The 23,774-nt window shown below is 40.5% G+C and overlaps 1 protein-coding gene across 1 annotated transcript; it reads left to right on the forward strand.

Annotated features, from left to right (window-relative positions):
• Window positions 1–1,325: 1,325 nt before the first annotated feature.
• On the forward strand, window positions 1,326–23,210 carry LOC139447502 (apicoplast pyruvate carrier 1-like). Its single transcript, XM_071228903.1, has 11 exons — window positions 1,326–1,602; window positions 3,179–3,368; window positions 4,927–5,053; window positions 5,722–5,861; window positions 6,871–6,985; window positions 7,710–7,792; window positions 10,455–10,584; window positions 11,145–11,267; window positions 18,859–19,068; window positions 19,968–20,067; window positions 20,866–23,210. Exons 1-11 carry the CDS (start codon window positions 1,515–1,517, stop codon window positions 20,910–20,912), a joined length of 1,353 nt encoding a protein of 450 aa, XP_071085004.1. The 5' UTR covers window positions 1,326–1,514; the 3' UTR covers window positions 20,913–23,210.
• Window positions 23,211–23,774: the final 564 nt, after the last annotated feature.

The following is a 23,774-nucleotide window of genomic DNA, read 5'->3' on the forward strand; positions in this document are numbered from 1 at the left end:
AATGGCAATTTAAGAGCTGTTTTTCACAATAGTTTTTCAACAACAATAATCGTATTTGAATATCTAATACGATCAATAATTCCAGGGATAGAGACTCATTTTGGGAAAAAAATGTAACGATTGCATTTTCCTTGGAGGACTTCTTTGAACTCACTTTGGTCCACGTGTTGCAGTATGTTGTGGAAGTTTCATCATGAGGTGTCACTGTCTGTGGTCCTTTCACATGCTCAGAGAATGTCCCATTGTTAACATGTATGTAACACCCCCAATATTAAGATACTTTCACCACATCAGTATGACTCAACGTAGGTAACCCATTGAAATGGACGAAGAAAAATAAGACATTTTCATTGACCCATGACTAATAAAAATCTATACCATATCTTCACTCAACTTGAAACAAATTGCATGGAATATCAATACACTGTTATTCTCTGGTGATATATTTGAGTGATTTGAACTTCTCCATTGGGGCAAACAGACCCTAGGTTTCGTGAAGAATACTGAATCAATTGCATAAATCAATTTCCAGATTGATGTTTTCAGGAGTATTTAGGAGCGTTATGATCCCTGCTTGTATGATATACAAACCTGTCCAATTTAGTTTGCACACTAAAAGCAAAGCTGTTGCAGGTTATCACCATGGCATTAAATACACAGTGAAGTCGATTTTCGATTAATTGTTTGGTAATTAACAGAATCGGAGCCCTTGTTTGTGTAAAATCTGTATATGTACATATGCACTGTGCAATCAAACAGATGACACATTTTTTCCATGTATTCGTCGGCATGATATTTCTACAATAACGCTTTCACATCCCAGTTTAACATCCGAGTTCACTCTCTTTCCTCACAGCAGTGGAGTTGTCCTAACCTACTTTTCAATACAACATTACTTCGCTGACGTCATAATTACCTATGGCCCGATGTTTGGAACTGGCGAAGGCACAGCATATTGTGTTCCGATGAATTATGCAATGATGGTAAGAGGTTTTGTTTTGTATTGTATCCAAATCAACTATAGAAAGTAACCGTTACTTTGGTAAATATATTACTCATACACTGCTGAAAAGGCAAACGGACCCAGCTTCGATTTGAATGTATTTAGCTGCACATACCTCTTGAGATTAAAGAGAACACGAATCTTACATATCAGCAAGATAAACCGTGCAGGATACATAATGTGAACCGACATATCTACTTGTAATCTTTGTACGAAGATTCATCATCAGATGCACATACAGCAGATTTATTTAGGTTATCACCGTTATCAAAATATTTTTTTATTGTATCATCCCTTTTCACCATGTCATAACTAGATGTCATTCACGAAAAGGCGATCAAGGATATTGTTGGATGCCCATAGAGATTCAATTTCTTTCAACAAATGTGCTGACTTTACTCAATACCCTGTTAAAACAAAAATCAAGGGAACTTGCTTGATCAACTTGTGTGACGTGCGTTAGACATCAAGCGGGCCAAAGAGTACTTTATCTGCTACACATCTGGTCAAGATGGCGTGCTGGATCGGCTGGCCTGCCACGAGAGTGATCATTGGCGGTGTACTTATTCACTTAACTTTGGGGACATTATACACATTTGGTAAGTCAGTGTTATCTTGTCGTTGATAAATTTGCCTTTATATACTTTCAAACATAAACTGATGCTAGTATAAGCTCGATTCATGTGATCCTGTTGGCACCTACAGGCTTCCGAACACATAGGGATGGAACCAGTATTAATTATACCATGGTAAACAGTGGTGGCACAAAAAGTTTACGAAGACCACTCCCCATGTTAACACAATCTATATTATAAGTATATGACATCATATGCTATATTAAGCAACAGGGGAAAGTCCATAGCATTATATTCTATAGATACGGAATCTTAGGAAGCTATGTAGCGACACTGACGTCATCGTACTGTGAAGTGATTGGTTGATTAAACACAATCTGAAAGACAAAGACAACACGAGAATACAATGTCTGTATATATGCATTTTTTATTCCCATACATTCAGATAGACACACGTCGGAGACCTATTCTATGTCTCCCTTTACAACATAAATGGTTCATTTTATATCATGTATATCAGAAGACTTTATCCATGAAATAAATTTCGTAGGCCAAAGCAACTACTTAAAACAATATTGCTCTTGGAACTTTTCCCTTTTGTCTTCAGGGGGCACGGGTGGCCCCTTCTTCTAAGGGGCCGCGATTCGCTGTGCAGGATGCGTCCCTTAGGCACGCCAGAAACCTATGATTGTGGGTTCGAATCCCGGTTCGCCCCAATTATGTTTTCAGGTTTGTCAGCATCATACACGTGCTCGTGGGTTTCACCGAAGTGGTAAACGTCTGAGACCTGCATCACTTTGGGCTTTCCTCCCACATTAAGCTGACACGCCGTGATATAACTGGAATACTGTTAAAAGCGGCGTTAAACCAACTTACTCACTCTTTGGTCTTCAAGCTTGTCCCCACTTTCCACATGCTCTGTTCTCTCACATCCACGTTCTGCAGTTTGGATTGGTAAATTGATCCCTGAATGTTTTCACCTTTGAAATCTTTAATGCTCTAGAGATGCAGATCTCCCCGTGGTCTTTCGCGGGAAATGTTTAAGATCTTCCCTGACCACCTGTCATTATATTCTCGGGAAAATACATTGCTAAAATGAGTCAATCTGACCTTTTCGCCCTCCTTGAAACGGAAAGGTTTTCGAGCCGTCTTCACTATCACATTCTTCTTCGGTCAATACAAACGCAACCAGGTGGTCGTTTCTTTGTCTTTGTGTACTTTGGGTGAAGGCAATCCTATTATTCTGTGGTAAGTTTCATAACTATCAGCATACGTAGGTTGTTGTTTCACATATGAATAAGTCTCTTTATAGGTAAAATATCGATACAACCTGGTCTTCATAGTTTTCAACACTCGTTTCTGCACTTATGCCTTTGTTACATTGTGCGTCAGTAGATGCTACAGCTGTAAATCTGGTCAAAAGAGATTGGGCCATTTGAGCTGACCTCTATCAGGAGGAATTGGAACGATTGCCACATACAGATATTGTAACTTGGCGTGGTTCAGTGTTGACAGAGGCCTTCAATTGTTTCGAAACTGTTATTTTCAGAATGGATTTACGCCATTGGACTAACATTTTTGCTCATTTGTTCCTCCACAGGCAATATGAACCCATACATCACGTCTTACCTACGGTACAAGTTTCCTGCATCGAATACCGACTACTCAGACACAGCATGGGTCTACTCGGCTGCCACCATGGGCATGGGGTCCACGATCGTCCTGGCGGGCGCGATCTATGACAGATTTGGCCCTCGCAAGACTGTGTCTTTTGGTTGTTTGCTGATGAGGTATACTTAGATTTATCCGAGTGGCATCTCCTTCTGTGAACCTATTCACATTGACAGCTTTAAGTTACAAGTGCTTAATAATAATTTGATGTTTGTGAGTCCATTACCCATGCCAGGATAAGGGTCTTGATCTATAGTTTACTGTTCATTGAGGGGCGGTCGGGTAGCCTTTTGGTTGAAGCGTTCGCTCGTCATGCCGAAGACCCGGGTACATGGGTACAATGTGTGAAGCCCATTTCCGGTGTCCCCCGCCGTGATATTGCTGGAATATTGCTAAAAGCGGCGTAAAACCATACTCACTCACTCAGTCACAACTGTTCACTTTGCGTGCGTCCATTTCCCGCCCAAGGATTAGGGCCTTGATCTTTATTCTACTGTGCGCTGTGCGTGCGTCAATTACCCTTGCTAGGATTAAGGCCTTGATCTGTATTCTACTGTGCGCTTTGCGTGCGTCCATTACCCTTGCCAGGATCAATGCCTTGATGTGTATTCTACTGTACTCTGTGCGTACGTCTATTAACCGTGCCAGGATTAAGGCCCTGATCTGTATTCTACTGTGTGCTGTGCGTGCGTCATTTAACCGTGCCAGGATTAAGGCCCTGATCTGTATTCTACTGTGCGCTGTGCGTGCGTCATTTAACCGTGCCACGACTAAGGCCCTGTTCTGGATTCTACTGTACGCTGTGCGTGCGTCTATTAACCGAGCCAGGACTAAGGCCCTGATCTGTATTCTACTGTATGCTGTGCGTGCCTCTATTAACCGAGCCAGGACTAAGGCCATGATGTGTATTCTACTGTACGCTGTGCGTGCGTCTATTAACCGAGCCAGGACTAAGGCCCTGATCTGTATTCTACTGTCTGCTGTGCGTGCCTCTATTAACCGAGCCAGGACTAAGGCCATGATGTGTATTCTACTGTACGCTGTGCGTGCGTCTATTAACCGAGCCAGGACTAAGGCCCTGATCTGTATTCTACTGTACGCTGTGCGTGCCTCTATTAACCGAGCCAGGACTAAGGCCCTGATCTGTATTCTACTGTACGCTGTGCGTGCCTCTATTAACCGAGCCAGGACTAAGACCATGATCTGTATTCTACTGTACGCTGTGCGTGCCACTATTAACCGAGCCAGGACTAAGGCCCTGATCTGTATTCTACTGTACGCTGTGCGTGCCTCTATTAACCTTGCCAGGACTAAGGCCCTGATCTGTATTCTACTGTACGCTGTGCGTGCCTCTATTAACCGAGCCAGGACTAAGGCCACGATCTGTATTCTACTGTACGCTGTGCGTGCCTCTATTAACCGAGCCAGGACTAAGGCCATGATCTGTATTCTACTGTACGCTGTGCGTGCCTCTATTAACCGAACCAGGACTAAGGCCATGATCTGTATATTGCTGTTCACAATGTATGGTGCTTACCTGCCAAGCTGTCTATCCAAAGAATCGGTTTCCCCAATGCAAGTCACTCCTCTAACGATTCACTGTCAAGCTATCAAGCTATTTACTCATAATTTCCACCTATCACGCTTCATTCACTGTATCTTGTGTTTTTGCTTCAGCGGAGGCATCGCACTTACCTACGTCACAATAAAACACTCGCTGGCCTTAGTGGTTTTGACGTATGGGCTGATGTTTGGGCTCGGCATCGGGATATCATACGTTGTGCCCATGAGCTGTGCAATGAAGGTAATGATAAAAGTCAGTACTCTCATTGATGATCGTTGTATGAAGAGAATCCGATTAAGTTGATATCATTGTATGATCTCACCGTCGCAGACTGCATCTGCAGAAGAGGCAAACCATATAGATTTGAGTTTTTTATCGAGTTTGGACCAGAGGATCAAGTGATTGACATCATGAGCTCTGATATACGCATTTGGGATACAATGACATGTATCAACCGAGTCACTAAGCCTGACCGCTCCTCATTTGTACTGGAATCAAAAGCGTCATAAAACCCAGAACAGAGATACATAGCTGGATTCAGTAAATGATCACCCAAATGCCTGTCTGGAGGATTAACCATTGTCCTTAATAAAATCAAGGAATGACTTCCTCGTGTGTTTTACAGGCGACCAATTGATTTGTCTTTGCATGTGTTTGTGACGGATGCCACCGGTAGAGCAGGATAGGCTCACATTGTCGCCAACACCTGGTATTATCATGATCTGATAGTGGTTCTAAAATATATGTTCATGGTGTAGTCGAAATCGAATAATCGACTCTGCTTTGTTTTGATGCTGTCGTATATCGACACTGACAGCTACATGGCTATGGTTGTTGACATTTTAATCTTTTTAATATATATGAATATGAGCCAAAGTGCCGTAAAATTATTTGTGTTTTATTTACAGTGGATTCCCGACAGAAAAGGGCTTGCCTGTGGATTAACCGTGGCAGGATTCGGGGGTGGTGCCTTCATCTTTGACTACGTTCAGACATGGTTCATCAACCCAGACAACGATCCACTTCCGTATCATGTCGACGACAAGTAGTAAGTAGTTAAAGCAGACACGTTGTGCTATCCCTGGAACATGTTCACGGGGGTGCTAAACCCAACTGACTCTTAATACATTGGCTGCTTTGTGGTCGTTGTTACTCAAATATGCCCCGTGTTAAGATATGTTAACATGTTCCTCGACAGACATTTACTCGAAATTCAGTGAGTTGGATTTAACGCCGCTTTTAACAGTATTCCAGTTATATGACGGGATTTCAGATTAATGTGGGAGAAAAGCCCGAAGTGATGAAGGTCTCATGATCAGACGTTTACCCACGAACACGGGTATGGTGCTGACAAACCTAGAAACATAATCGGGGCGAACCGGGATTCGAACCCACAATGATAGGTTTCTGGCGTGCCCAAGGGACGCAACTCTGCACTGCAAATCGCGGCGCCTTAGACGACTGGGCCACCCGTGCCCCCCACTGTGAAAGAGAATTTAAATGTGATGTTAGAGAATATTTGAGTCGATTTTATATACCAGCCAAAAAATACCCCACCCAACTGATGTCCCCAAAGTTCTGAGAAAGGCGATCTATTTATGGCCAGTGCCATCCACGTTGTCCGTCACCCCAGCAACGCTATTGTTTCGGATGACAAGTAGTGTTATGGTGACAGAAAAAAAAGATTTGTTCATCCACGAGTGAGTGAGTGTGTAGGGTTTAACGCAGCTTTTATCAGTATTCCAGTTATATCACGGCGTGTCAGCCTAATGTGGGAGGAAAGCCCGAAGTGAAGCAGGTCTCGGACGTTTACCACTTCACGAACACGGGTGCTGACAAACCTAGAAACATAATCGGGGCAAACCGGGATTCGAACCAACAAACATAGGTTTCTGGCGTGCCCAAGGGACGCAACTCTGCACAGCCATCCGTGCCCCCTGTTCATCCATGTCGGTTTTTAACATAAATGGATATGTGTATCAGATAAAATAACTTTGAAAATACAACATACGTTGATAGTGTATTTCAGTAATAGGTTTTGATCTTATCTATTGCAGCTACTTCACGCAAGAGGAAATTCTGTCTCAAGTCCCTCCCGTGTTCTGTGTTTTGGCTGGTTGCTACGCAACTCTACAAGTGATTGGGATAATGTTACTAAGGGACCCGCCCGAGGTTAGAATATAGTTCAGCGATAACACACAGAGCTTCACCGATGTAGGGAATTGTCACTGGGTCCATCACAATCGAAGGCTCCAATTATATAGGCTATCCTACAGTCTCATTTATTGAGTTCTTATGTGACAACGACCTCAAATATATATATTTGCCGTAAAAGGTGACTATGCTTGTCGTAAAAGGCGACTAACGAGATCGGGTGGTCAGGCTCGCTGATTTGGATGATGCATGTCATCGATCCCAATTACGGTCGATGCTCATGATATCAATCACTGGATTGTCTGGTCCAGACTCGATTATTTACAGACCGCCGTCATATAGCTGGAATATTGCTGAGTTCGGCGTTAAACAACAAACCACCGAACCAACATTCAAAACGTCAACGCAAGGGAATATTCAGTGTTCAGCAAAGACATTCCTTTGTGCGTAAAAGGCAAAATACCGATTACGAGTCATATGATGAAAGGGCCACTAAAAGTCAGTGAGGTTACATTGCGCTCCCGAAGAGGGTACACCCGTCACTCACATAATTTTCGAAAAAAATAAGTGTTTCTTTGTTGCAGAACGCCGCCCCCAGCGAAATGCCAGTTTTTACTGAAGTTAACGCTTAGAATGGGATCTACACACGTCGTAGCAATGGATGCGACAAACGAATTTGTGTGATTTAATTAACAACTACATCTCTTCTCTAGAGTTAAAAAAATCTTTTGGGGGTTGGCAGATGAGGCTCGTGGCTAAGGAAGATGATGAGGAAGAGGAAGAGTCATCACTCACAGACGTAGGGCAGCTCACGTCCATGAACAGGTACAGTTACATATCCAGGTCATGCAGAGTATAACCATCTTGGGTTTTGTTATTTTTGTGTTGCGTGTATGCCTACTTCTCATGGAGTGGTCGTGCAGTGCTTCAAAGTATCAACAATGTCGGTTGGTTGGTTGGTTTGTTGTTTAACGCCGCACTCGGCAATATTCCAGCTATATGACGGCGGTCTGTAAATAATCGAGTCTGGACCAGACAATCCAGTGATTAATACCATGAGCATCGATCCACGCAATTGGGATCGATGACATGCATCAACCAAGTCAGCGAGCCTGACCATCCGATCCCGTTAGTCGCCTTTTACGACAATCATAGTCACCTTTTTACGGCAAGCATGGGTTGCTGAAGACTTATTCTACCCCGGAATCTTCAGGGGTCGTATCAACAATGGTTTAGCAAGGTTTATCAACATTGTGGCAGTAAATTCAGGAGTATTGGGGTCTTGCTCAATGTCTGGTCAGGATGATCTATAGAATGTTGTTATCGAGTGTGACTTTAAACAGCAAACCAAGACACACACACACACACACACACACACACACACACACACACACACACACACACACACACACACACACACACACATCTATATATATAGATGCAAGGGCCAGGGTCTTGATTTTCTAGACGCTGACAAAAGCAATAACATGGAGAAGTGACACGGGATTGATGATCACATTGGTCGCATTGTCTGACATGCAACTATTTGAGTGACATTTCGTACAATCCTATATATATCCTACATGTAGACGTTTTGTTCTTATGACAAATGATGCCGTGACTACCTTAACACAAAAAGCATTCGTGTGCCATGCAAAGGCATTTTTTAAACCCAATAAATGTTATAGTCAATAAGTGTAGTGTTACAACAATAGAACTATTAGCTGCAAATGTGTGAAATCTATTCCCGTGCGGAGTCATTTACTAGTATTTGTCCTGTGACCCTATCTTTTACAATGATTTAATTGTCTGAATGGTCTCACGTTTTTTTAACATTAAACTGAAAATATACACTTACATAACATTTATTATTTTAAAATCGGTCCATTGAATATTTTGGTGAAAATGTCTGTTTCATATTGATCAGGACATTTCATTCAATAAACGTTTTCTGCAAAAATGCATTGGAAAGTGAATTTCGGACAATCTTCAAAATATGCTATTTTTTTACGAGATTTCAAAACCCAAACGAGCATGGGAACCTATTTTCTTAATTTGAATTTTCAAATCGCCATTCTCGAAAATACTTTTGCTGTCAAAATTTAAATTAATTGCTATATTTAATGGAATACATCTATGCCGTTAATCCCATGTTTTTAAAGAATGCAATTATTCAACAGATAACAATAAATCACTTCTTATCAGCTATTTGTCTTATAATAATATAGATAACCTAGGTGTTGTTTTTAATACGAAACAAAATAAAATTACTTTTTCTGGAAAAAATTAAATATACTCCTTATGCAAATATACTTAACAAAATATTGAACACATGTATTTCCTTGTTAAATCAAGAAATACTACACTGTATAGTTTAAATTCAATTGTTAAAACCGCTCGTCACACACCATTTTAGATATCAACACTGATGAGAAACGCCTATGGTTTTGCACTTCGTCACATATGTAGATTGATAAAATTTTACAAGATGCGAAAATATAGACTAATGCATTGTAACACATGCGATCTAGAACATATAACAGAGGAACTCTGCGCTTTATGAAAACTGTAACATTTAGCAAGGTCTTGCCGGGCGAATACAAAGGGAGATCACACTCAACTTGAGTATGAACTGAGATTAGCTGCCCCTGGGTTGTCAATAAGGTCACGGTCATTACTATAGTCTGCGAACAACTTCGTATTCATCCTTCCAAAACTGTCGAAGAGGTATGTTGTTTGAACTTGTTTCACACTTCGTCAGCACGGACTCGGAAAGAAATATATTGTAAGTTATCAGCTCCATACTTATGTGGATCGCAGTCGCGATTAAGGACATTTCTGACGTTAACTCTTTGATGCGTTCTTCGTGTTTTCGAAGTGTAGAATTGAATCACACAGTTTAAAAAAAATGAAACGTAATGTCAATGTTTGAACGTAAAGCAGACTATTTGGTTGGGAAAATATCTATGGCAAAGTATGCCGCCATCTTGGATGAAGATAAAATAAACTTACGACAGGTATGGGTCTATCTTAGATTTACGACAAATTTAAGAGTGAGTGAGTGAGTTAGGTTTAACGCCGTTTTTAAAAGTATTCTAGTTATATCGCGGCGTGTCAGCTTAATGTGAGAGGAAAGCCAAAAGTGACGCAGGTCTCAGACATTTTACCACATCGGTGAAACCCATGGGCACGGGTATGGTGCTGACAAACCTGGAAACACAAACTTAAGATATCTTAGCGCTACGATAGTTTCAAAAATAGGGTACGATAGCATACGATTTCCTTACGATAACTTTACGATAATTGGGCCTTTGACGCTAATAAATCACACGATCAGGTTATTATTGCAGCCGGGCGGTCGGGTTCGATTCCCGACATGGGGACAATGTGTGAAGTCCATTTCTGGTGTCCCCCGACGTGATATTGCTGGAATATTGCTAAAAGCGGCATAAAACCATACTCAACTACTCACTCACTATTATTGCAGCCAGGGCAGAGATGAGAAGGAACAATACGTGTCATGGAAGCACAGCTGTAAGATCAAGGACTTCTGGCTGCTGTGGTTCTCCCTGTTCTTTAACAGTCAGGGTCTTGTGTTCTTTTCAACTTTCTGGAAGGTAAGTAAAGGTGCCGAGAAATAAGTAAGTCACAACACATATATAGAGGATATTTTATGAGTGTTCATGTCATACTATGTTTACGAGACGAGTGTCGTAGGAACCACAATTTGTCGAATGACGTCAACAATCTTCAGCTATGTCGTGGTTTCTAGTGTGACGTCATTCCGACCTCACGTCACAATAATATTCAAATGACGTCAACAATGCTGTCCGGATGACGGAAACAATACACTGTTGTCTCGTGACGTGAGAGAGTGGGTTTGCTGTTTAACGCCGCACTCAGCAAAATTCCAGCTATATGACGGCGGTCTGGAAATAATCGAGTCTGGACCAGACAATTAAGTGATTGATATCATGAGCATCGATCCACGCAAATGGAAAATGATCTTCAGACATTAGTGTAATAAAGGCCAAAATACAACTCAAATAACATGAACTATCTTAATATACATGTCTCTAGACATGACATTTGATACCCATATCTTTAACTGTTAAAATGTGTGAATGTTAACGTGATTTATTCTAAGCGCTTTCATATTTTTCAATGATTATTTCAGGCATACGGACAGACTTTCATCCATGATGATCAGTTCCTGGCCGTTGTTGGAAGCTTTGCTTCCTTATTCAATGCAGGAGGCAGAATCCTCTGGGGATATTTAGGCGACAAATTCTCCTTTAAGGTATACGAAACTAACAATGAAACGTCTGAATTGCGAAAAATCCATTTCCACGCATTGGTGAACAGTGATTCGAAGAAAAAAGTAATATTGTGGCTGTACAAAAAATCGAATTTCAGCCAGAAATTGCAGATCTTATTTTGCAACATGTAAGATTACATGCTTATGTTCCCGTGTGTACAGGTGACTTTCCTTTGCATGTATTTGTGACAGGTGCCACCGGTGGGTAAGGATAACCTCACCTTTTCGCGAATACTTGGTATCATCACTATTTGATAGTCCTTCATACACACATGCTTATGATACATTCGTCACCACTCGCTCCTTTCCGTAACCTGCAAGAAGACTCGTTCCCCTATTGATGAATGTTATGTGCGAAAATACGACAAACCAATCGGAATGCGCGTATGAATTCAAGTACTTCGGTAAAAGAATCCACCAGGAATACGATTGTTATTTTACATCTAAATACATCTTGCATCTAAATATATACCCAAGATAAAGCTAAATGTGTTCAACCATATTGTATAAATACCGTAAGTCCCGATGTGTTTAAATAGCATCTGGAATATATATGGAAATATCAGTGAATCATTACGCAACGACTTCTTTCAGTGGCATTTAGAAGTTGGAGTAATGAAGTAAGACGAGTTCTATGGATGAACAACTTCTTTATTACAATTAGTGCGACGTTTCGGTGTAGATCCTAACACCTTTATCAAGCAATAGATGGATAGGGCTTACTTACTTACTTATATTGGAGATTTAACGTGCGCTTTCCGACTGCAAGCGTATGTCGCACACGGGCCCGGCCAGGCCTTTTAATGTGTTTCCAAAAAGGGGAAAAGTGAGTTTGTGCAACCCAGGAGGGGGGCTTTAGGGGTTACTTATATAGTAATTTTGAAATTTTGAGATTTGGAAAGAATGCCAAGAGTGGGTGGGGGACGAACTAAGGGAGCTGTGTGTGTTGGGTGGTTATCAAATAAGGTAGTTTTGGTTTTAATATTTTATTTGGGGTTTAAATGCGGCTAATTAGTCCTGTTTTTATTAGGTATATGCCTAAGGCTTTGAATTTTTCTAATTTATTTTATGGATTTAGGATTGATTCTAGTGTAAGTCCGGTTTTAAGATTTAGGGTGGTCTGTAGTGTTGTTCGGTGTGTTTGGTAGTGTGTGCAGTGAATGAGTACGTGTTCTGGTGTTTCTTGTTGTTTGCAATGTGGGCAGTTTCCTGTTGTGTGTAGTTTAGCTATTTTACGGTGATTATTTAGTTTGGTATGGCCTGTTTGTAGTTTGGTAATTATTCTGTCGATTTTTTTGGATGGGTGTAGTATTTTGGGTTTATTTAGGTTTTTTTTGAGTACTTTCCTGATTTGGCTATTTGAGTTTTGGTGGATATTTTGCCATTTTTTGTTGATTTTTTGTTTAGTGACACTTTTGATTTCTGATTTTGAGCTGGGTAAGTTTCAGCTTATTTCTGGGAGTTTAAGGGATAATTTTGCTGCTTTATCTGCCTTTTCATTTCCAAAGATTCCTACGTGGGCGGGGATCCAAATGAACTCTATTTGTTTACCTACCTTAGTTAAGTTGTTTGAGCTATTGAGTATTTGATTTATTAGTTTGGGGCGGTTTTTAGAGTTTTATTTTTGAGGGCTTGTAGTCCACAGAGAGAGTCGGTTAGGATGAGGATTTTTTGGTGTTTTTTAGATTGCTGATTGTGTAGTGCTGACGCCATGCCCATTAGTTCGGCCGTGAATATGGATTGGTTGTTTGGGAGTCGGTAAGATTGTGTGTCTTTGGTTGGTTGTGCGATGTGGACTCCAAAACCTGTGTGTTTTGAGATCGGATCTGAGGATCCGTCTGTGTATATGTGACACCAATTTGGCCAATTTTCATGTATGTATGCTAGTGTGGTGGTTTTAGCGATGTTAGGATCGGTCTGTTTATTTAGTGTATCGGCTAGTGTTGTGTCTATTTTTGGTATTTTAAGTTTTGGAGTGAAGATATTGGATGATTTATTGTTTTGTTTAAGATTATTTATTTTGTGTTCGTTTAGGTAATTGGTTATTCTTTGGGAAATTGGAATAAGTAGTGGATGTTTCCGGGCTAGGGCTTGGTTTCTAGGGCTAATATTTTGTTTTATTAAGTTTTCGATTAGTGGGTTTGATTGGGACGCGGCCCAGAAGTTTAGGGTAAGTTGTTCCCTACGTAGTTTAAGTGGCATTTCTCCTGTTAAGGCCTGGAGTGAGGTGGAAGAGGTGCCATGTTGAGTTCGTGTGATTAGTTTTAGGGCCTGATACTGGACTGAGTCTAGTTTTTTAATGAGAGAGTTGTTTAAGGTGTCGTAAATGGCACTGCCATAGTCTAGTTTGGATCTAATTAGTGATATATAGAGTGAGAGGAGGGTGTTTTTAGAGGTCCCCCAGTTGGAGCCGGTTAGGCATCTTAACGTGTTTAGGTCTTTGCTGCATCTGGTTACAAGGTTTTTAATGTGAGCATCCCAGGTGAGATGTTCATCGAAGATTAATCCTAAGAATTTGGTTTGTTTTTGGAATTTGATTGGTTTGTTGTTCAGTTGGAGGTTAAGGGTGGCGGGTTGCATATTTTTGTGTTTAAATACTATTCCTGTGGTTTTTTCTGAGTTTAGGGAGAAGCCCCATTTGTCAGCCCATTTTTGTATTTTATTTAGAGATTTTTGTAGTAAGTTTTGGGCCATTTTAATGCTTTTAGTGCGGATCCAGAGGGCTCCATCATCCGCGAATTTTGATGTGTTTACTTTGGGGGATAGTCCCTCGAATAGATCGTTCATCATAATATTGAAGAGTGTTGGGCTTAGGATGCTGCCCTGGGGAGTGCCATTTTCTAGGGGACATTGGTCCGATAGCGTTTGGTCTATGCCCACGGTGATTTTGCGGTTTGTTAGGAAACTTTGGATGTAGTTAATTATTTGACCTTTAAGTCCTATTTTTTGTAGTTTTTGTATTAGCCCGTTATGCCAAACCATGTCGAATGCTTTGGAGAAGTCTAGAAAGATGCCTGTAGTATATTGTTTGTTAAGTTGGCCTGTTTTAATGTCCTGCTTTAGTCGGGCGAGGTTATCTAAGGTTGAGCGTCCAGGAGTGAAACCGCTTTGGTCTGGATTTATTATGTTGTTTTGTTCTAAGTAGTGTTGTAACCTGTTTTTGGCCATTGATTCCATTACTTTGCATAAGTTAGAAGTTAGGGAGATTGGTCTGTATGAATTAGCCTGGTCAGCTGGTTTATTGGGTTTGGGGATGGGTATGACCAGGGCTTGTTTCCAAGGTGATGGGACCTGTCCGTTTAGATATATGAGGTTATAGAGTTTCAGAAGAGTTTGGAGTAGTTTGGGTGGTAGTTGTTTAATTATCTGGTATGAAGTAAGGTCTAAGCCTGGGGCTGTGCCCTTTTTCCTATTTTGTAGGACGTGGAGTAGTTCTTCCATTGTGAAATGGAGATTAATTTCTAGGTTATTATGTTTTAGCTCTTTGGTTAATTTGGTTTCTGCTTTTAGTTGTTCCTGGAATTTTTGGTTGAAGTTGCTATTGCTACTGACGGCCGAGAAGTGATTTGCTAGGTTATTAGCTTTTTCAGTGGGGTTTGTTGAATTGTTTACGTTGGGAGTTTTTTTATGACGTTTAATGCCCCTAATGGCGTGGATTTTGCGCCAAACTGTTCTGGCGTCTGTAAGATGGTTAATTTCTTCGCAATTTTTTTTCCAGTCTCTTGTTTTAGCTGTTTTAACTAAGCTTTGTACTTTGTGATTTAGTTCATGTGCTATCTTTAGGTGTTTGAAGTCACGTTTGGCTTTATTGAATGCGGATTTGCATTTACGCCTAGTTTGTTCTATCTCCTCGTTCCACTAAGGAACCGAGGGTTTGCCAATGCTGGTTGTTTTGAAAGGAATGGAGTTTTTAGCTGCGTTTATTATATAGTCAGTGAGGTTTTTACAGTAGATTTCGGGGTCGTTACTTTCTAGGTCAGCTAGGTTAGCCTGGTTGCAAATGTCCTGAAATTTGTCCCAGTCGGCTTTGTTGTAGTGGAATTTAGGTTCCTGGTTTGGGGCTGGTGTTGGGATGTTTACGTCTCCTATAGTTATATTTATGGGGAAGTGGTCACTACCTAGTGGTACCCCGTGTACTTCCCATTGAATACTTTGGGCTAAATCTGGGGTGCATATGGTTAAGTCGATAGCCGACATTTTGTGGTGTATTTTGTCGTATCTAGTAGGTTGGTTGTTATTTAGTAGTATTAGGTCATTTTGTTCTATCCATTCTGAGATGAGTTTTCCGTGTTTATCTATTTTATCTTCTATACCCCAGGTAGGGTGGTGAGCATTAAAGTCTCCTAGGAAGATTGTAGATTTATTGCCTATTTGCCGGCTCTACCTGGGTTTGTTTTGGCTCGGTCAGTTCTTATTGAGTTATAGTTTGGTAGGGTGAATTTAGAACTGCTAGAGAATTTAGTTTCCTGTATACAGACTATGTGTGGACCTTTGTCTCGTTTGAATTTAGCTTTTAATTCCTGGCCGTGGGAGGCTAATCCGTTGGCGTTCCACTGAAATATATTTAGTCCTTCCATTTTGGGGGATGAGAGGTTATTAGTTTGTCTTGAGTTTTAGGTTTTGTTTAATTGGTAGCTTCCCTAAGTTGGGAGAGAAATAACTCAAAGGAGAGAGTTGTGAGTTTTAGTTTTTGCGCTACTGAGTGAAAAGCTTTAGTACTAGCATTTGGTGAGTTTTGCTTATGCATGTAGGCTAGGAGTAGTGTGAGGTTATTAAGAGTTTTAGTGCTGGTTAATTGAGGATTTTTGCGCCTGAAGTTTTTGTTGGTTTTAGGGGCTGAGAAAGTGATTTCATTTATTTCCTCGGTGGAAGAATACTCGTCTTCGTCGGTTAGGTTGGTTTTTATTGTTTGAGTTTTCATTGGGAAGGCTTGTGGAGGTGTTTGTGGTGTGGGGTGTTGAGTTTGTGCTTGCGTGTTGGGTGTAGCTGTGTTTTCCTCAGTGTTTGAGTTTTTTTGTTGTGGTTGCTTGTGGGGAAGTGTTGTTGCCTTGTGGGCTGTAGAGTGTCTGGCTGAGGGTCGTTGTGTGTCTGTGGTTTTGCTGTTTGCTTTGCATGCGGGTGTTGATGTTATGGGGGAGTTGGTAGGTGGCTGTGTGAGGTGATGTGTGGAAGTGGTGGGTGCGGTTTCTATGTGGTTGCCCCAGATTGAATCCGAGAGTTGGTGTGTGGTGTTTGAGTGTGGTGTGGGGAGGAGAGGTTTGGATGTAGGTGGTGCATATTTTCTTGTTTGGATTTTGGCCGAATCTATGTTTATGTGTTTGTTGGCCTGTTGTGTTAGGGCATGTCTGTGCGGACACTGGTTTGAGAGTGATGTATGTTTTATGCATTTGCAGTGGATGCACCAGGGAGAGCATGTACCTGGGCAATCGGTTTGGGCGCATTTTTTACATTTAGTTTTTTTGAATGTACATTGGGTGGCCGTGTGGTTATATCTAAGGCAGTTAGAACATTGTTTGACCTGTTTGATGTATGGTTTAACTTCTAGTTTAGTGTGGGCACCGAAAGAGATGTGATTAGGGGCTTCAGGAAATTTAGCAGTTTTTTTTAAGTTTACAATAACGATTGATGTAGGGACCGTTTTGCCGTTTCTGTTGGTTGTTAGATAGGGCTTACTTACTTACTTACTTATATTGGAGATTTAACGTGCGCTTTCCGACTGCAAGCGTATGTCGCACACGGGCCCGGCCAGGCCATTTAATGTGTTTCCAAAAAGGGGAAAAGTGAGTTTGTGCAACCCAGGAGGGGGCTTTAGGGGTTACTTATATAGTAATTTTGAAATTTTGAGATTTGGAAAGAATGCCAAGAGTGGGTGGGGGACGAACTAAGGGAGCTGTGTGTGTTGGGTGGTTATCAAATAAGGTAGTTTTGGTTTTAATATTTTATTTGGGGTTTAAATGCGACTAATTAGTCCTGTTTTTATTAGGTATATGCCTAAGGCTTTGAATTTTTCTAATTTATTTTGTGGATTTAGGATTGATTCTAGTGTAAGTCCGGTTTTAAGATTTAGGGTGGTCTGTAGTGTTGTTCGGTGTGTTTGGTAGTGTGTGCAGTGAATGAGTACGTGTTCTGGTGTTTCTTGTTGTTTGCAATGTGGGCAGTTTCCTGTTGTGTGTAGTTTAGCTATTTTACGGTGATTATTTAGTTTGGTGTGGCCTGTTTGTAGTTTGGTAATTATTCTGTCGATTTTTTTGGATGGGTGTAGTATTTTGGGTTTATTTAGGGGTTTTTTGAGTACTTTCCTGATTTGGCTATTTGAGTTTTGGTATATATTTTGCCATTTTTTGTTGATTTTTTGTTTTAGTGACACTTTTGATTTCTGATTTTGAGCTGGGTAAGTTTCAGCTTATTTCTGGGAGTTTAAGGGATAATTTTGCTGCTTTATCTGCCTTTTCATTTCCAAAGATTCCTACGTGGGCGGGGATCCAAATGAACTCTATTTGTTTACCTACCTTAGTTAAGTTGTTTGAGCTATTGAGTATTTGATTTATTAGTTTGGGGCGGTTTTTAGTGTTTTTATTTTTGAGGGCTTGTAGTCCACTGAGAGAGTCGGTTAGGATGAGGATTTTTTGGTGTTTTTTAGATTGGATAGGGCTAAACAACATAGGCATATATACACTTATTGACACTTATTGACATCTAAGTTGTTACAGTGACTAGTTGATGGACACAGAGAGGTGATTAAGCTAATTGGAAGCCAGTGGATGACTAATGAACACAGAGTAAACAAGGAGACAGATGGAGATGATGGAAGCCACTGTATTAATTGGATGGACAAAGGGATTTAGCAATTAGGTGATGGTAAGCAGGCGAGATGTAATAGCCTTGGTTTCTGTTCATTGCTGGCTGGATCCTTTTGATGTAGATGGCTTCTAGGAGTTTCCTGATTTTGTAGTCTGATTGGTTGTTGGCCAGGATCTTGATGTTGTTCCACTGGATGTTGTGATCGGGGTGGGTTTGGGTGTGGTCGGAGATGGCTGATTTTGAGTCATTTTTTTTGTACTGAGGTCTTGTGTTCTTTTATTCTAATGGGTAGGGGCCTGGATGTTTCTCCTACATAGGAGTCGCCACAGTCACATTGTATGTGATATACGGCTCCAGCTGGGTCTTCTTTCATTGAGATATATATGTATATATACCTATGTTGTTTAGCCCTATCCATCTATTGCTTGATAAAGGTGTTAGGATCTACACTGAAACGTCGTACTAATTGTAATAAAGAAGTTGTTCATCCATAGAACTCGTCTTACTTCATTACGCAACGAGTTGACAATTCTTTTAACTATGCCCGTTTGCGCTTAAACGTAACCCAGCCGCAAAAACGGCCGCGAGAGGGGCACGAGTCGCTATTCGGCTTGTCCCGGAATAACACAAGTTGGTCACGAATGGCACATGATATAGTCGGAATCGTACAATCTGCTTTTGGCAGATATTTAGCAGATATTTAGCAGATGAATGTGGAAAGGGTTTTGTCGTGTTTTTTTTCACAATGGTGCATGGTTGATCTTTGTTGTAGGTTGCAATGCTGAGTTTGTGTGCAGTATTCACAGTACTGATGGCCACCTATAAGTTGACCGAACTGGCAGGAAAATCTTTATTCTTCATCTACGTGTGTCTAACGTTCGGAACTTTCAGTGGAAACTATTCACTGTTTCCAGTGGCTACGGCGCAGACATTTGGACAACGCTACTTTGTACAGAACTACGGACTGCTATTCACTTCTCAGGTTTGCGCAACAAATTCCGTTGACATTGCATGAGAACATATAACATGTATTACTGGAGCATAGGGGGCAGTTGGGTAGCCTAGTGGTTAAAGCGCTCGTTACGCTGAAGACCCGGGTTCGATTCCCGACATGGGTACAATGTGTGAAGCCCATTTCTGGTGTCCCCCGCCGTGATATTGCTGGAATATTGCTAAAAGCGGCGTAAAATCATACTCACTCACTCACTACTGGAGCATATCTGACCCGAAAGGAGATCTGAGTTGGGTTTAACGACACTTTAAACACTCTTTCAGTCACGGCTCGTGTCAGCTCGATGTGGCAAGAAAGTCGTAGGTGATGCAGGTCTCATACGTTCACCACTTTAGTCAAATCCACGAGCAAGGGTATACTTCTGACAAACCCAGAACATAATCGGGCGAACTGGGATTCAAACCCACCAACATAGGTGTCTGTCACGCCTAAGTGATGTAATTCTGAATAGTGAATTGCGGTGCCTTGGACGACTGGGCCACCCGTGCCCGCAAGGGATATTTGAGCATAAACTGAAAAAAGTGACCTGTACCATTTACATTTTGAAATGCCCCAGTATGTTCTTTTTTTCTGCAAGAGACAAATACGACTTTTTTGTTAGAATATCATAATTTTGTCAGAACGAGTTATTCTTTCAGTCACTTCTTCAACACATACAATTTTGTCTTGAAAAGGAGGAGTCGAACAATATCTTTTCAGAAAATATTTTTTAACAACTCCTCCGTATCCATCTTCCCATGACACTCAAATGCACTCGAAATCATATAAGTTTGAACATTTGAAAAAAAGCGGAAGGTTTTTTAAAAGTTTTCAGTAGTTTCTTTCTCTGCATTTTTTTTATCAACAGATAGATATGTTGTATTTTGCAGGTCATCATGTCCGTGATCACTGCATTCACTGCTCCCTACATCCAGAACGTCATTGTGTGGTATGGGTTCTTCCTCCTGTCAACAGGGTGTTCATTCTGCAGTACGTATAGTTTAATATTAAACTTGTATATAAATGACATGTCTCCTTTTGGAACCTCCCAGAAATGTTCCTTGTCAACTGGGTGTTCTTTCTTAGTACGTATGGTTTATTATAAAACTTACATATAAACGACATGTCTACTTTGGGAACATCCTAGAAATTGTACTTGTCAAAAGCGCATTCATTCTTCAGTATGTATGGTTTAATATAAAACTTGTATATAAACGACATGTCTCCTTTGGGAACACCAAAGAAATTTTCCTTGTCAACTGGGTGTTCTTTCTTCAGTACGTATGGTTTAATTTAAAACTTGCATATAAACGACATGCCTCCTTTGGGAACATTTAAGAAGGATTCCTTGTCAACTGGGTGTCCTTTCTTCAGTTCGTATGGTTTAATATAAATCTTGTATAAAAACGACATGTCTCCTTTTGGAACCTCCCAGAAATGTTCCTTGTCAACTGGGTGTTCTTTCTTTAGTACGTATGGTTTAATATACAACTTGTATATAAACAACATGCCTCCTTTTGGAACATCCCAGAAATGGTCACATGGAGTATCATACATTTTCTGACAACTAAAAAACTAGATTTGGTTATTTGTGTTTGCATTGTATTGGTGTTAGGTGTTACCTGGACTAACATTTCATCGGTTATGCACTTTCTTGTTCATTATATTTACTTGTTTGATGTTTTGATATCATGTTTATTTTTTACTACTGTCTGCAAGACGACTGCAGTTGTTATAATAGCAGCAACTACTCAGTTCTTGTCTACTAATGTTTTACTCCCTTTCCAGGTTTCATACTGGTGTTAGCTTTAAAACAAAAGCGACCGTTCATCTGAGAGACGAGATTTACAGCCATGTTCCATCTGAAACCAATGCTAGTTGAACCAAGTATGCAAATGCACTTACTTTCGAAGAGGCGTCGGCCGAAGAGTAACAACAAACCGAAGATATAACTGAGTGCAGAGATTTCGGGCTCCAAGCTCACCCATTCTATCTGAACGTTGAGATAGATTCCCAAGCACACCCTTTCCATCTGAACGTTGAGATCGATTCCTATTCGCATGGCCTCCCCTTTGGTTCATCAGAAACAATGTTTTATTAAGGAAAGTCAACATCTATCTTTTGTAAGTGCACTTGGCACTGTTTTTGTATATTGACTACTTGCAGTTTCGGAAACACATGCTCTCATTATAAACCTGAAAATTCCATGGTTGTAGATCGTTCTTCAACAAAGTTATTAGTATTTGAATTTTGTAACTTCAGGTTTCAGAATTTACTTCCGTCCTGATTTAAAACCTTGATCTGAAAGTCCTACCTATCCCTCTCAGATTGCAAAAAAAGTTATTGCCATTTTCTTTAGTTTTGATTATGAAACTTCATGTTTCAGTAAACTGTCTCCGTGGAAGGTCCCGGGTTCGATCCCGGGCTGCGTCAAACCAAAAGACGTTAAAATATAATACTTGTTGTTACCCTGTCTGGCGTTCGGCATTCAGGTGCTGAAACAAGGACTGGTCGGCTCGGAGTCAGTATACTGTGTCTGAGTGGAGTATTCGTGTTACACTGCGGCATGGTATCTCATTTTGCTAGCACTATTAAACTTGGCATTAGTCCGGACTAGTACGAACAGCCAGACACGCACGTACATGCACGTCCCAATATAAGTGCAATAATCTTGGACGGGACGTTAAACCCCATTTCACCTCACTTCATGTTTCATTAACCACTTCCTCATTTATTCAGAACTTTATGACGGAATTGGCATGCTTCTGACTTAGTTCATAACAAAGTGTTGTGTACTTCTGATTTTGATATTGTGTTTGGGGGGTTTCGGGAAATAGGGGATGTCTATATTAGTACACTTTTCAGAAGAAAGTTTTATCACTGTCGCTTTATTCATAGCATTTACTTTTCTGACCTTAAGTATACCATTTGATGTTTCGGAAAACATATGAACCTCAAAACAAAAGAACCCATTTCTCGAGCACAGTCAGCAAGATTGCACAAATGTTGCTTGAAATGATAAGGTACAACGCTCAAAGTAATAGTAATTACTTTGTAACAACAACCAGAAAAAGTATGTTTACAACCATGGACTTTCAAAGATATATATATCATGTACTCGTTCTATTACAAACCAGTGGTGGGTGGTGCGGTAGTCTAGTGGTTAAAGTGTTCGCTCGTCACGCCGATAACCTTGGTTCGATTCCCCACATGTTTAACTTTTGTGAAGCCCATTTCTGATATTCAAGCCCACCGTGATATTGCTGAAATATTGCTAAAAGCGGCGAAAAAAAACCTAACTCACTCTGTCGATGTAAAGACACATCGTCTTAATGGGTGTATTTCCCATATTAAACTTCCTTTTTTGTGAAATCAATTCACTGCCTTTACAGCCACAGAAGAACTGGTGTAAGCTGAACAAAAACCTTTGTAGCGTTATATTTGAATCTTCATTACTGTGGCACTACCATGCGACATTGATCAACATCTAATAACGGACGCTGTTTGGCCAATTGCCTCTGAGATATGTGATGTTTTATGCCGTTTTATGAACTAATAATGTGGCTCTATGATCATCCACCTCGTAAATGGAATCTGACGCATTATGAATGTATATTTATTATGATTATGATTATGATGATGATGATGATGATTATTATTATATTATTATTATTTACAGATTAAAATAAAAAATGCAGTCTCATTAAATTCATTACATAATCTACATTTCATATTTACATTTTGATGCAAAATCACACACTGACGGTTTCGAGTTGGAAGTGACTGGTCCTAAGCAGCAAACAGAAAGCCTTCTGTTTCAATTTTCAGGCCAGACGACTTCATCCACGCAAGGACTCTGCAGGATTGCTTATCTTCTCAACACACTGCACATAAACTCGATGCAGTGGTCGTTCAGATAGCCTCTCCTTGAAAAACTGAGTTTGGGCCGATACGTATAGTCCTGACCTTCCACGAGATGGTCAATAACTCCTCCTCCAAGTAAACTGACTGATCCTCCCTCTTCTACCTTGCCACGTTTCAGATTAAGAATGTTGCATATGTCAAGTCCAAAAGACATGACGATGTCATTAGAAGAGGACTCGACAAGGAGAAAATAAATTCTTCTTCTTCTTCTTCTTATTATTATTATCATTAATGCATTCAGACAGTCTTCAATACAATATGGCCACCAAACGACGCGACAGTTGACATCAACAAAGAACACGAAAATAATGTTCAGCGTCTAATGATGACCAATCACATTGAGACATGCATTACAAAAAACAAAATATGCAACATATGATGTTATTGCCAACTTGCTATCAATTCTATGTAAAACCAATGAAGATACGATTTTTAATTGAAACTCTATGTGAAACTTTCGACCTGATGTAAAATCCGAGCTGGTCGTGACCAATTGAGATAAGACACTTTTGATCTTGAAAGTGTGGAGACAATGGGTGCAAAGTTTGACAGTACTGCACCTCCCATATTCAGAGGAGGCGATTGCAAAAGATGTCTACCCTACAATAATAACATGATTAGTTTCCATGAAAAGATATCACAGAAATTGTAGCACTTATTATGGCGACCATCGCAGACATATTGCATTATGTTTTCTGGTAACTTTGTAGTTAGCTTCATGGACACAGTGTATGGAGAGTTTGGAAGCGTTTCATTGCATGGTTTAAGAAGAG

Source organism: Haliotis cracherodii, unplaced genomic scaffold (assembly GCF_022045235.1).
Source record: "Haliotis cracherodii isolate W230 unplaced genomic scaffold, xgHalCrac1.p SCAF_7, whole genome shotgun sequence".
NCBI lineage: Eukaryota > Metazoa > Mollusca > Gastropoda > Lepetellida > Haliotidae > Haliotis > Haliotis cracherodii.

Bases quoted from the DNA above. Each gene is read 5' to 3' on its own strand.
- LOC139447502 (XM_071228903.1), top strand. From the start codon at position 1,515: ATGGCGTGCTGGATCGGCTGGCCTGCCACGAGAGTGATCATTGGCGGT. The intron at 5,862-6,870 runs GTAAGTAGTTAA...TATCTATTGCAG, and splicing joins TATCATGTCGACGACAAGTA to CTACTTCACGCAAGAGGAAA. The intron at 10,585-11,144 runs GTAAGTAAAGGT...TGATTATTTCAG, and splicing joins TCTTTTCAACTTTCTGGAAG to GCATACGGACAGACTTTCAT.